Here is a 14259-nt window from a genome sequence, read left to right as displayed (position 1 = left end):
TGATTTTTGATTCAAGACTCTTTAAAAATATAGTTAACATCCACTCAATAGGAAAGTATTCTAGACTGATTTTATGAAATTTAACATGAAAATGATGTATTCAAATACTTTTTTAAAAGCTAAATTTGCTGCATTTATAAGACTACACAGACTCAATAACATAATCGATTCTATCAGGTAGGGAAAGCATTACCGTATTATTTATACTTCAAAATCCTCAGAGCTTATATTTTGAGTCTCCTAAATAATGAAGAAAGAACCTGACTAAAATGCTTAATTCTGGTTAACATGTTTTTCTACCTTATTCTTTTTATTTGCCAAAAAAGGATCCTTGTCACCTGTAAAACATAGATCCTTAAATAAAAAACAATTACATAGGTGAAAAAGTATCATTGCAAATGTAGATTTCACAAGGAAATGCACAAACTCAACATGATTTCAAGGGAAAATGTTCAAGATTTTCTAAGGCAGCTCATGTAAAAGACAATGCTTAGAAACATTTGCATAAAACTACTGAATTACTGTTTTTAAAAACAGCCCTTCACATAACCTCATATACTCTCTAACCTCCAAAATAATTTGAAAATTTCTGAAAGGGCCTTATGGATTAGAGTAGACATTAAAAATAAACCGACAATACAATCTACCCCTCAACCCCCAAGCGACCAGTGATATTTTAGTTCATTCTCATTGACAAGGCAATGTGGAAGAAAAAATGAAAATAGAATACTACATATATTCATGTTCTCATTTTCCTTATTCATTCAAGGATGCCCTGCTGCTACCCAGACACATTCCAAACAAAGATACTTACTTTAATGATTTCATATTCAAATACGTGCAACATGTATTCTGATGCGCAATCACTTTTTTAAAAAAATTAACTAGTGGAAACTATGTTAATAATGTCATAGGTGAAATTCTACTTGCCAAAGTAAAAATTACGGTTCCCAAGGGAACTCTTCAGTAACACTGAATATATATGTACATACATATGTACATAATGTGTATAGTCTGTGTGTGTATATATCTATATATTAAAGGGTAGAACATTATTCAGCTAAGATCCCCAAGGTAACCTGGTTCATTTAAGTTTAGGAAGTTAGCACCCTAATTACAATTACTTGTTTGTGAGTTTAAGATGTGTAGGATAAATTTAAAGCAATTTCAAGATGATAGGAGGCATCATAATTTAATAATTTCCTTTTTCTTCCCCTATTTCCAATCTGCCCACCCCAAAATATGAAGCTCTGCAAAGCAGCATATGTTTATACCAGCCTGGTGACTTGAAAGGAGACAGCATTCTTGGCACATTTAAGACAAAGAAAATACAGCCTCCACTCTAGAGTCTTAAGTCAGAGAAACAACTCTAAGACATAAAAAATTCAACTGACAACCTGTTAATGATTCTTTGGAATTTACTTTTTGTTTTTCCTATTCTCCTACTCTGAACATAGTAGAGGGAATGGAGGGGGGATGTTGGGGGAATAATAATACAAATCCTATCTGTGCTTTGAAATGGTAAGAAACATCAGGATATGGAAGAGTTCCAGGTCAGGAGTGGAAATTGTCAAAGAGCACCTAAAGGCAGATGCAGGTTTAAGGATAATCAGACAAGTGCCACGTAGACTGGAAGAAAGACAAAACAGAAAGATGTAACAGCTGTCTAAAAGGGTCATACAAATAAGAAAGGAGCTGATAAAAAACTCAAAGGAAAAACACGAATTTGAAGAAATCAACTGATTTCTCATTAGGTGTAATGCAGAAGATGATTAGGTTATAATGTTGAAACCTAATTAAGGAAACAAGTTTTAGATGTTTTTATGTTATTCCTCTTCTCTGCACTGACACTGGAGTTTGCAATGATAAATAAGTGTTAGCCCAGTTGGTTGGTGAGGCAGAAAGCTATAGAAAAAAGTTCTTTGGTTCATTTTTTTCCTTTTTTTTTTTTTATATGAAATAACTCTTATAGGCACATGGGGGGGATCAACTTTATTAACCCAACCTCACTGGCATCATAATTTAAACAACCAAATAAGACATTAAAATAGGACCACTAGTCTGCTTTTGTTTTTAAAGCTTAGACTCTAAGATTTCTACATACCTAGGCCCAACTCCATCAGTATCCATCTCTCAAACCCCTCTCTGAAAGATGGTTATTTTGGTCAAGAACACTGTTTCTTTTCTAACAGACCATCTTCCAGGCTGCCTACACTATACATAGTAGCAGTCTTCTGTCTCTCCTAGACAAGTCATTAATTTTCACATCCTTTCCTCCCATTGATCTGGCTTAGTGCTCAAATCAGTTGCTAGAGGAAAAAATGCCTGCAGAGCCAAAACCTTATTCTCTGACAATATGTGGTCAATATACTCTCTTTTTTTCCCCTCTGAAGTGCCATGCTGTATTTCTTTAATACCTACCCCAGATTTACCAACGCAGGAAAGTTTTGTTAACCCTCCCCACAGAAATCATTTAGTCTATTCCTGGGGCTCAGATTCTGAAATCTTACCTTAACAGATTTGCATAACCAAAAGAATTTAAAATTCTTAGTCAAAAAACAATTTAGTAAAAGAACAGGCTCACCAACAACTTTGTGATACTATTTTATGAGATTATTAGATTATTCTGTATTTCAAAAGTCTAATGGTATTTTGAACACTGCCAGAAGGCACATTACAGTTACTAGAGGATCAACTAGTGAATTCAACCACAGTTGCTAATAAACTAAAACTGGTATAGATCAGAAGTCTATTCTTTAAGAAGATTAAGAAGTACCTCCCCTCACACCTATCTCATTTCTCTCCAGATAAAAAATTGTTAATAAAACACTTTTAACAAGTTTTGCTGTATTACAATACTGAATCAACAAATTACTCACAATAAGTTTAAAAAAAAGAACCAGAATTTGGACTTAGAATTTGACTGACTGGAAACAAGGTTTTTCTTGAGTCAGTCAATTAAATGAAAGCCCAAAATGGGGAGCATAAAAGCTCCGAAGAAATCCGAAGACACCCACTTACCTGAATATAAATGGGTTTAAGAGAGGAGGGGAAAATAAAATATTTCACACTTCTTTTTCTGTTATGTGGACTAGGGAAAAGAATTTAAAGAATAAATTCTAACATCATGCTTCACTGCGACAGACATCTCTGACATGCTAACATATAATCCTCGCCACTGAGGCACACACTCAAGGAATAAAGTAACAAGGTATTTTTCCAATACTACAGAGAAATCTAAGCTCTCCCAGGTTCCAGAGTGGGAGGCCCACAAGGCCAAACTTTTGCCTTTGCCTCAGATGCTTTCCACATGCTTTACCACGGGCAAGTCATTTAAACTTCATGGCCTCAGTATCCTCATCTGTAAAATGAAGAGACTGAATTAGATAGACTCTGACAGCGCTTCCAATTTTAAATTTGGTTCCTGTGACTATCCTTGGGATTAGCAGCCAGATAGTTTTTCAGTGTGTCAAGAGAATAGGGATATGCACCTAGTACATGGTGGGAGAGTGACTCCTGGTCCTCTGCTACTCCCCTCCTCCACAATCTATAACCAGTTGTTTAATTCAACCAATGTTAAATACTTACCTACTTACTACATGGAGGCACTGGAGGAAATTTAGGTATTACTGAGAGAGCCCCTGCTCTTATGGAGCTTTTCAGTCTATTTGAAGAATACCTTCAAAAATAAACTACGACTTACGTTTCTCAGAAATTTTTCCCTAACCACTAGAAATCGTGTTCTACCTTTGAAAAGTAAAGCAAGTTTATTATTCCATTTTCTCTTTTTTTTTCAAAAAACTGTTTTACAGGAGATGGCTGTCTTAGAGAGAACAGGGGCAAGGGAGAAATATAAGCAATGGAAAAACAAAAGGGTCAATAAAAATTATTTTTAAAAAAACCACAAATATATGCCCTATAGTTTAAATATTATGGTTGTCAACAGCTTACTGAAAGAGAATTTAATAATTAACTCAGGTCTAAAGAAGAAAACCCTTGCTCTATGATCAAAAACCCAACAGGACACCAACTGAGCAAAACCCCTCTCATGCAACATCCTGGTGGTTACTAACAACGTAGCTGTGCCAAAATTCTTCAATAGTTCACACACCAGAATATACAGCAGAAAGAGGAGGGAATAAGCATTTATAAAGAACCTTACTAAGTGCCTAGCAGCAGGCTAAGTGCTTTCCAAGCATTATCTTATTTGATCCTTACAACAACCAGGTCTAAGTGCCATTGCTATTTCTGCTTTAAAGTTGAGGAAATTTAGCCAAACAGAGGTTAAGTGACTTGCCTTGGGTCACACAGCCAGTAAGTGTATGAGACTAGATTTGAACTCTGCTTTTCCCAGCTCCAGGCCCAAAGCTCTCCCCTCTATATCACCTAGCTGTCAGTGTTCTATATGTAGAATTAATGACTTCAGTCATAGTGCATGAAAGGGTAATGTCTGAGTTGGAGGACTGATAAAAAGTAGGACTCTATATTAATCCAAAATATTTGTAGCAGCACTTTTCATAATAAAAGATTTGGGGGGGAAAAAAGCAATTAGAAACAAAGTAGTTGACCACCAAAAATTGAGGAACGACTAAACAAATTATGGTATGTGAATGTAACAGGATCTTACTGTACTATAAGAAGTGAAAGAACATAATGAATTCAGAGAAAAGCACAGAAAGACTTACATGAACTGATGCGAAATGAAGCACAAGCAAGAACATACACAACAACAATAACCATGTGAAAGAACCAAAACAAAATTTTTAAATTAATGTTGCAAAATCCCAAAAAACAAGCTGGTCCCAAAGAAGAGACATGAGGAGACACCTCCCCCAACTTGAGTCCAGAGAGAGGAGGTCCACAAGTGGGGAACACTGCAAAGTCAGGTGTTTTGCTTTATTTGTTTTTTTTTAAGGTATTGACTGGCTTTGCTGATTTTTTCTCTTAATCATCTTTTTTCTTAAAAGAAAAATTCTGTTATAGGAAATGGGTTATTTAAGCAATATAAAAAACAATCACTTTAAGATGCCCAACAGGCAATTAGAGATGTGAGACTGAAGGTCAGCAGAGAGGTTAGGGCTGGAGAGGCAGATTTGAAATTCACCTTCAAAGAGGTGATAACTGAATCATTCAAGTCAGGGAAGCTGAAAGAAGAGTCACCCAGGAGATACAGGGACTTCTGAAGGTGTGTGGGTTTTAGTGAGTGATTGGAGTGATGGTGATGGTGTTGGTGGTGATGTGATGATGATAGCAATGGCATTCCGACAGAAATTTAAGGTTCACAAAGAACTTTACTAATATTTTCTATCTTCACAACAACCTTGGGAGGTAGGTGTTAGCATCCCAAATTTATGGATGAGGAAACTGAGGCAGACAAGGGTTAAGTGATTTACTCAAGACCATGCTGCTAGTATCTGAGGCATTATATTAATTCAGCTCTTCCTGACTCCAAGCCCAAAGTCACCTATCTGTCAAGTATAAGGTGGACACAGGTTAAAGGATTAGGTCTAAGACAAATTTAAAGATAAGCTTAACCACATAGTGGGAGTCCCAGAGGACATAATGAAGGAGCAAGGGCTCAGAAAGGGTAACAGAAAAAGTGAATTTTTGCCTGGTCAGTCCGTGCCTCTAAATCACAAGAGCAAAAAGGAGTTGCCTAAGATTATGATAACAAAGTAGCACTTGCCTTAGGCTTCCACACTCAAGAGTCCTCTGATTGAGAAAAGTATCAGACTATTTTTTCTCAAAAAATAGGGGAAGAAAGGTCAGCCTGGGCATGTTAGTCAGAAATACCTGGTAACTGGGTCCCAAGAGCCTGACTAAAGATATCTTGGCCCATGGGATTACGTCTTCAGTTCCAGAGCCCTGAAGGCTCTGAGCCCCAAGTGAACAATTCTTCTCTTTCTTGTGGACTCAGGGCTTATGGTAGATGAGGCCCTGGATCTGCAAGCCCTCCTGAGTCAGGAATGACAAGGCAAGTAACACATTGCATTCAGCTACTTAGAAGTGCGTTCAAAGGTCAACAAAGTGAAGAATAACAGCTACATGGGGCTTAAGAAACTGTTTCTGAGATTGTTTAAAAGAACTGTTCAAATCCTCAACAAGTATTTTTGTTACTATGCGTATGAGACATAATCATTAAGGCAGCTTACAATGCCTCCCAATTCTTAGATTTTTATATCGAAGTTTTAACTGAAAAGAGTTCTCATACTAGGAAAAGGTTAAAATAATGGAAAAAATGTTTTCCATATTTGATCTTTTAGTCATTTCTCTGGACAGTGTCATACAATCTCTTGTGGATTAGGACAATCATGCACTTTTCCCTTAATCACCTTAGGATGGTAGAACCTAAGATCATTCTAAAATATGTATAAAGTTATACTATCAAATATTTACCATAGAATTCCAGCTTATAAAACAATATAACTCCCCAAATTTATGGTAGCCCTCTTTTGTATTATCATGGAGCTAATAAATCGGCTGGTAGAGTCAATCAAGAATTCTGAATCAGTATTGGACTAGTGTTATTGATCAAAATTTCAGTTTTTGTAAAATTTTGTCTCTCAAAGAATAATTTTTCTTAAATCGCAAATTAATTTGTCAAATCTCAACCTAGTGTTTATTTATATGACTGAATTAACACATAACTCTGCAGATGCACTTATATAATCTCTACACTCTTATGACATCTGCTCCTGTCTATCAATCCCACAAAATACCAGATAAAGTTCTACAACATAAACATTAAGGTAAAGGTAAAATCCCAGATACACTCAATTTGTTTCAATTAAATTTCACAATTTCCATTTATCTATTGCAAAGACTGAACTGAAACCAAGTCTCTATAAAATAGATATTAGCATTAAGTATTTCTGCTGCTCAAAATCCTAAAAGACTCAAGCAAATGAATTCCAACTAGCTAGCCCAGAGAGGAAGCCAAAGCGAAGGTTTTCTTTCTGAAAAGTCTATTTCTCTACCCTCCAAAAGATTAACATCACCCACCTTGTTTGCGAACATCTTCTACAGCAGCCACAAGTTCCTCCTTGAGAAACTGACTCTCCTTGGCAATTTTGTCTCCCTTCTCCAAGAAATTCTCAGTTGCTTGTTCAACTGATGCAGCCAATACATGGGCCTTCTTAGAGCGACCTCTTTTCTTGTTGGAGGGTCCCTTGTTACTGGTGGTTACCAATGTTGTAACCTAAAAGAGTTTTACATTTAAAGAATAAATTGCAGGTTTTTAAATGAAAATTCTAGGAATACAAACATCCAGGTCATAGTCAACTAGCCACAAAACATCATAACCTCACATTTATGAACTCCTAGCAGGCATTAGTCACTCACACAAAATATAACAAAACAATCCTATTTAGAAGTGGTATTCCTAATACAAATTCAAATGAGTGGTAATAAACTGTAATAAATAATAATAAACTGTAGCTTCCGTAGGAACTAAGCCAACTGAGTGGTTCAGGCAAAAAACACAGCAGAGTGTGATGAACTACAAAGATACATTCCAGCAAAGGTTTTAAAACTTTAAAATAGACAGGAAAAAGTTTTAAGGGTCAGATCCATCATCTCTCCCATGCATCATTAAGCATAAGATTCAGAAAGCAGAATGTGACTTTATGAGGGTATGATGGAGCCAAGTTTTCAAAATCATTTGGGGTTGTTTTTAATCCTTAAAAATTTGCTTCTGAAGACAAATTTCTTTTCATAGTTTATTCACATGAATTACTTTAGTAAGGACTCTTTAGTCAAGAGTCCTTTAAAAAGACACACACTACTGCCCAAAGAAATAAAAAATGTTAAGTTTTAAATCTCTGAATACTAATCATCTGAGTAACACAGTGAACAGCTATTTTATCTTTTGCATAAGATGTTTAAAGACTTGTTATAGTTAAAAATGGAAAGAACTGAACTAGAGTACTGCAGTAAATGGGTTCATAAAGCTATAAATCTCCTTCTCAATTCCTACTACATTCATATGTATAAATACTAATTTATATTAATGAGATGAAATTGGAGGGGAAAAAATGGCCTGAGCTATTCACTCTCATATGAGCATAATCCAGCAGTTATGCCTACATTCTGTATAATCTAGCCAAAGCTAGTTAGTTATTAATTCTCAGTTAAATGTCACTTCATCACTCATGGTGGTATCTATATGTGTAACAAACACATTAATATAATCAAATTATAATAAAAAAATGCACAAAATATAATTAAAAAGTAACATGTCTCACATACACTCTACTCTGACACTTTCACCTCACTCCTAGATTATTACCATGGAATACTGGAGGGTCTTCCTGCCTCAAGTCTCTCCCCACTCTAGTCCATCATACTCAGCTGTCAAAGTAACCTTCCTAAAGCTCAAGTCTGACCACATGGTCCACCCCCACCCCCCAATTCAAGACACTCCCATCACCTTTAGAATTAAATATAAGATCCTGTTCAGCATTCAAAGTCCTTCATAAGTTGACCCCTCCCCCCACCCCACTACCTTTCCAGGCTTCTTATACCTTAATTCCCCACTCCAACTCCCACTTCCCCCATATTGTGACCCTGTGACACTGACTTCCTAACTATTTCTCACACAAAATACTCCACTGCTAGACTCCCAGAATTTTAACTGTCAATTCCTCATACTCTCCTGTTTTCATTTCCACCTCATGGCTTCCTTTGAATCCCAGCTGAAATTCCATCTTTAACAATAAGCCTTTCCTGGTGCCTAGAAATGCTGGTGCATTCCCTCTATAAATTACCTCCAATTTGTACTGTTTCTATCTTGTCACCATCTGTGAGCTCCAGTCCTTGTGACAAGAAGGACTCTCTTTTGCCTTTCTTTGCTTCTCCAGTGCTTAGCACAGTGTCTGGCACTTACTGCTTACTCACTGACCGATTAAAACTACCACTTCTAATTAGTTAACTACCTTCTAATACATGGTATTTACACAGAAAGCAAGTATGAGCCAGGTAGGTGGTGGTCAACTTTTTAAGAATTTGGGGTAAAAGGGACACAATCCTAGTTCTGCTTCTACCTGGAGTAAGTTCTTTTCCCTATATGGCTTATGCTTCCTCATCTACAGAAAAAAGGTTGGTTTACATGATTTATAAAAGTCCTTCTAATTCTAAAATCCATGGGTCTCCAAAAAACTCAACTCAACATGGAAACCTTCTCAAATGACACAACTATAAAGTTGCAAGACTGTTGTGTAAATTCTTACCTGAGTAACAAGAGGTTCCAAAAGTCTTTCAACTGCCAGAGTCCTTATCTCTAGACTTTTGGGGTCCCATTTGAAATTTATGTTGCCTGCATGTACAGCAGTCATTTCTGCAGAACAAAACAAAACACAACAGTCAAAGTCTGGTAAGCATATTAGACATACATTTACAAAACATCACTAAGTTTCATGTCAAAATAATCTTTCATTTTAAGTACTTTTATAAAGACCACATAAATAAAAAAACATCCAAAGCAGACCTGAAAAGAATTCTAGGACTGTAGCCTGGGCCACAATATATCTGTCTCTCTCTCTCAACCAGATCTGTATCTCAATATTTACACAAAACCAGAAGAAAAAAGGCAGCTATAGCAGGATGGCTCACAAGTTCACCTTAGAGGGGCAAATAAAGGAACTGTCAGAGATGGTGTCATGATGCACTCAAAGGCATTAAGAAATATTTCATGGGACATTGATCATCTTGCCTTGCTGTGCACTCCGAACATAACTGAGGTATGTGTATCAATGTGTTGTAGAAGATAAAAAGGGTAAGAAAAATGTAAGAAGAACATGTTAAGATCCTACAAACCTATACACTTTCACACTTGGTCACTTCAATGCAAAGACAGATATAGGGAAGGATGGCAAAAAAATATGTTACATAGTAGGTCTCAGTTTTGAAGGGAAAAAAATGACTTGACTACTCAGATGTCTCACACTTATAAATTAGTAACACTCAAGTCAAAATAAGCTGGTTGAATACAGTTGACTAGTTAAAGCAAAAGTCAAAGTCATCTTTAAATTGGAAGGATAAAAAAATGAAAAGGTTCTGTGAAAAATTTCCAAAGGTTCAGTATCAACTGAAGTACTAATGCCAAAAACTAGGAAGCAGAAAAAGACAAAAACTGATGAAAGCATTAGCCACAATTAAGCCAAAAGAAGCCCAGAAACCAGTTCACTAGCCAAACACAGAGAAGAGTAGGTTGCCAAAGTCAACACCACTTTGAAATACAAACTAATTTGTGTAAAAAAAATTTTTTATATCTATGGAAGATTATGGCAGAAGATTATAAGTAGTAATGCTTCATAAAAGAGCAAAAAGCTAGAACAAAACTGACAGGAAACTTGACCTAAGATGCATGTGTTTTGTTGGTCAGTTTGCTTAACTATTTTTTGTTAATAGATAGCCTTCTATATGGGGTAGGAGAATGAATATAATGAGAAATGACTGGCATAAAGGAAAAAAATTAAGAGGTGATTGAAAGGTATTATGATCTGCTCTGTCTAATTTTTTATGGTATGATCTTATTATCTTAATATTCAGGTCACATTCATTTTGAATGTATTTTAGCATATGCTATAAAATCTTAAGCCTAAGTTTCTGCCAACTCTTTTCCCATTTTCCCATCAACTCTCGTCAAATAGGGAGTTCTTTCTTAGATAATTTATGTTTTGGAGTTTCCTGAACACTGGGTTGAATTCAGTTGTTTTTTTCCTTATCTAGTCTGCTCCTTTAATTTTATTTTTTCTAACAAGTACCAAATATATTTGATAATTACTGCTTTATGATATAATCTGAGATCTGCAGGTGGTACTCTCCCTTTATTCCTGCTTTTTTTTTCATTATTTCCTTTGATATTTTGGATCTTTTTTCTTAAAAATCATTTTATTATTTCTGTCCACCTCTATAAAGTATCTTTTGGTGGGCTGACTGTCATAACATTAGATCTGTAAATTAATTTTGGTATCAGTTATTTTTATGCTAGTGGCACAGGTCTTCCAAGAGCATCGAATATTGTTCCAAGTATTTAAATTGTTCTTCATTTCTTTTAGAAGAATTTTTTAGCTATCTATACAGGTACTATAATGAGTACTTTAACAGACTTATTCTCAAAATATTTTCCAATATAATTAGGTGGTGAATTCTTAACTAAAAAAAAGAGGAGGGGGGTTAGTTAGGGAAGATCACAAAAAACTAAATAATTATTTTAACTATATAAAATTTTAAAAAGTATTTTGTAAAATTAATGGAACTAGGAAAAAGGAAGTAGTCAAGTTAGAAAAATTTTGGCATGAAATATTTCTGATTAGGGGCTAATACCTAAAATATATAGATAACAAATAGAAAGACAGGGATAGTGCCTGAACTTAAGGTTTCATTAAACTGGAGAAATCCTTCAACCAATGAACTGCCTTTAAAAAAAAATGAGGTTAAATGACTTACTCAGTGTTAAACAACCAGCATGTATCAGAAACAACACTTGAACGCAGACCTTCCTAGGTTTGAGGGCAGGCATCTCTCTAGTATATCACACTGCTCTCAATCACTAAAAGTGAAGGCAAAGGCAGAGTCAAGCAGTCAAGTGATGAGCCTTAGAAACAAGGAAGCAGCTAGATAGTACAGTGGGGGGAGGAGGAAGATAAAAAGGCTAGATTTCTGTGGTACCTTAAGGTTTGCAAAGTACTTTACATATTATCTCACTGGATTCCCTGTGAACAGATCCTATTATTATCCCCATTTTACAGATGAAGAAACCAAGCCAAGATCACATAGTTAATAAGTACCTGAAGCAGGACTTGGAATTCAAGGACTCCTGACTTCAACCAAGGCCGACACTGTGTACCACCTGTCTGTTATTAAGGACACCATAGAGAGGTAGAAGGGGAGCAGGCTGTGAAGAGTGTGAAATGCCACAGGATTCTCTCTGTGACCCAGAGTGGCTGAGAGGGCTGTGTGAGAGGCATGTCACAGGGTCAGACCTCTGCTTTATCACTCTAGCAGCTGATACTAGACTAGAAAGACTTGAGGCAGGATGACCTTAAGAGGCCACAGTCCAGGTGATAAAGGCCTTAATTTAGGCCACCACTTTAGGGTGGTAGCTATGTGAATAAAAAATGGGGACAAACAGAATAAATACTGTGAAGGGAGAAATTACAGACTGGGTATTTGGGGTGAGAATGAGGAATCAAGGGTGCAAGCCTGGATGACTGGAAGGATAGCAGTACTTGGGAGAGTAGTAAGGAGGGTTAAGAAAAAATTTCGGGAGTGGAGAGAAGATGACCAAGAGTTTTGGGCAAGTTGAGTTTGAGATGCTTAGAGGACATCCAGTTCAAGATATCCAAAATGCATTTGATGATGTGGGACTGAGCACACACTTACCAAATTTACAGATGACATAAAACAGGCAAAAGAAAGGCAAGCTAATATGCCAGACAATAGATTCAAGGGTCCAAAAACACTCTGACAAGACAACACGCTGGGAATATGACGAAACTTATAAGGTGTAAAGCCTTACTCCTGGATTAAAAACACCAATTTCACAAGGACAAGAAAAACAAGATGTGATTAAATAGCAGTTTCTCTAAAAAAGATCTGGAGTGATCTTAATGGATTGTGAACTCAAGTAGTCCTAGAAGCTAAAAACGCTAATGCAAGCTTGGGCTATATTAAGAAATGAAGTGTCCATGAGTAGAGGGGAGAGTCTGACATGTACTCTGATGTACTCTGACATCATTAAGAACATACCTTATACACTGTGGTCAGTTATGGGAACCACATTTTAGGGAAAGCATTGAAAAGCTGACTTGTGGAAAAGTAAGATAATGAAGAAGCCTCAATTTCATGTCCGTATGAAGATGGATGGGGTTGAAGAACTACAGACTTGCAGAAAAGACTTAGGGAGAGAGGAACATGATAATAGTTTCCAAATATTTGAAGGACAGTCACTTCTTCAGTTTGGTCCTGAAAGACAGACCCAGAATCAGTGGGTAGAAACTGCTGGAGCAAATTTAGTTTGAGCCAAGGAAAAACTTCTTAACAGAGGGAAAGTGTATTTGGGAGAGGATTCTTCTTCAGGTATTTTGCTCAAGATGGCCCCTAAGGACCCATACAAAATCTATGGTTCACTGAAGGTTTTTAAGACTAAATGATTTCTGAAACCCTTTGAGCCATAATATACAATGATTCATTTAGATCAGGTTTTCAAGAAGAGTTCCTGTTTTCCAAAAGGAATCTCCTCAATGAAAAAAATTAGAATTTCTCTAAGTAAAGGCATAAAGGTGTTTATTCAAAAGTCTCACTCAACATAATAAAATCTGAAAATATGGTGACACTTAAAAATATGGAGGTCATTTGCTTTCAAGTCTCTCAATATTCTTGATTGAAGGAGGCTGCCTCACCTCAAAATCCTTAATCAAAGGCCCAGCTAGGAGTGAAGCCAAACATTATTTTAACTAAACAGAAGAGTTATGTTTGACATAACCCCAATCCAAAAAAGATTAAAATAATAACTTTAAATTTAGGGGCAGCATGGCCTACAAGATGGGACTGGGAGTCAGGAGACATGGAGTTTGAGTTCAACCGGTCACTAGCAATGCGACCAATGCTTTATCTCAGTTTATTCATCTATTAAAATGAGGGAACTGGTTTGGGTTAAAAGAACATAAATCCCAGAATGTTGGTGTTCAGAGACACTTTACAGATTGTCTGCTACAACCCTCTCATTTCATAAATAAGAAAACTGATCAATGGTGAAGTGACTTGTGCAACAACCACATAAGTAATATAATAAGACCCAGAGCTGGAATTCAAACACAGACCTTCTGGTTCCAAATTAAATGCTCTATTCAATATACTAGACGTAGGATTTCTAACATTTCTACCAACTCTCTAAAACACTCTAATTGTATATGTTTTCACAGTCTTATGACATCTTAAATTGCTGTACTGACCTCATAATGGTTTTTCCCATATGTCTATCTTGCTTCCCCTAACAATATTCTTCAAGATCAGCAACTTTCTTATGCTTCTTGACACCTTAAGTTGTGGTGCTTGTGGAAATTTTGCAGTAAGCATTTAACCAATTTCTCACACTTCCAACAAACACTCTGATAAAAACCAAGTTTGTGCAACAGACCAAAGATTTCTACACAAGGATAGTAAAGTAAATTATCTGGAAAAATAAAAAAGCCACCACATAAATTTACACCTAAGACAAAAATGGCTTATTCTATTCAATAGCCACTAAAAAAGTCC

General features: G+C 36.1%; 1 protein-coding gene across 1 annotated transcript in view; it reads right to left on the bottom strand.

Annotated features, from left to right (window-relative positions):
* The window catches only part of CTNNA1 (catenin alpha 1), a 154114-nt gene that overhangs the window by 122761 nt on the left and 17094 nt on the right, over positions 1–14259 (bottom strand). The window contains exons 2-3 of the mRNA XM_072630419.1: positions 9228–9334; positions 7003–7198 (exon numbers count right to left, since the gene is read on the bottom strand). Coding sequence (XP_072486520.1) covers positions 7003–7198; positions 9228–9332 — 301 coding nt within the window. The 5' untranslated portion in view covers positions 9333–9334. The remainder of the gene's footprint in view (positions 1–7002; positions 7199–9227; positions 9335–14259) is intronic.

Source organism: Notamacropus eugenii, chromosome 1, assembly GCF_028372415.1.
Source record: "Notamacropus eugenii isolate mMacEug1 chromosome 1, mMacEug1.pri_v2, whole genome shotgun sequence".
Lineage (NCBI taxonomy): Eukaryota > Metazoa > Chordata > Mammalia > Diprotodontia > Macropodidae > Notamacropus > Notamacropus eugenii.
The sequence above is the reverse complement of the archived record's forward strand: the minus strand, read 5'-3'. Positions and strand labels throughout refer to the sequence as shown.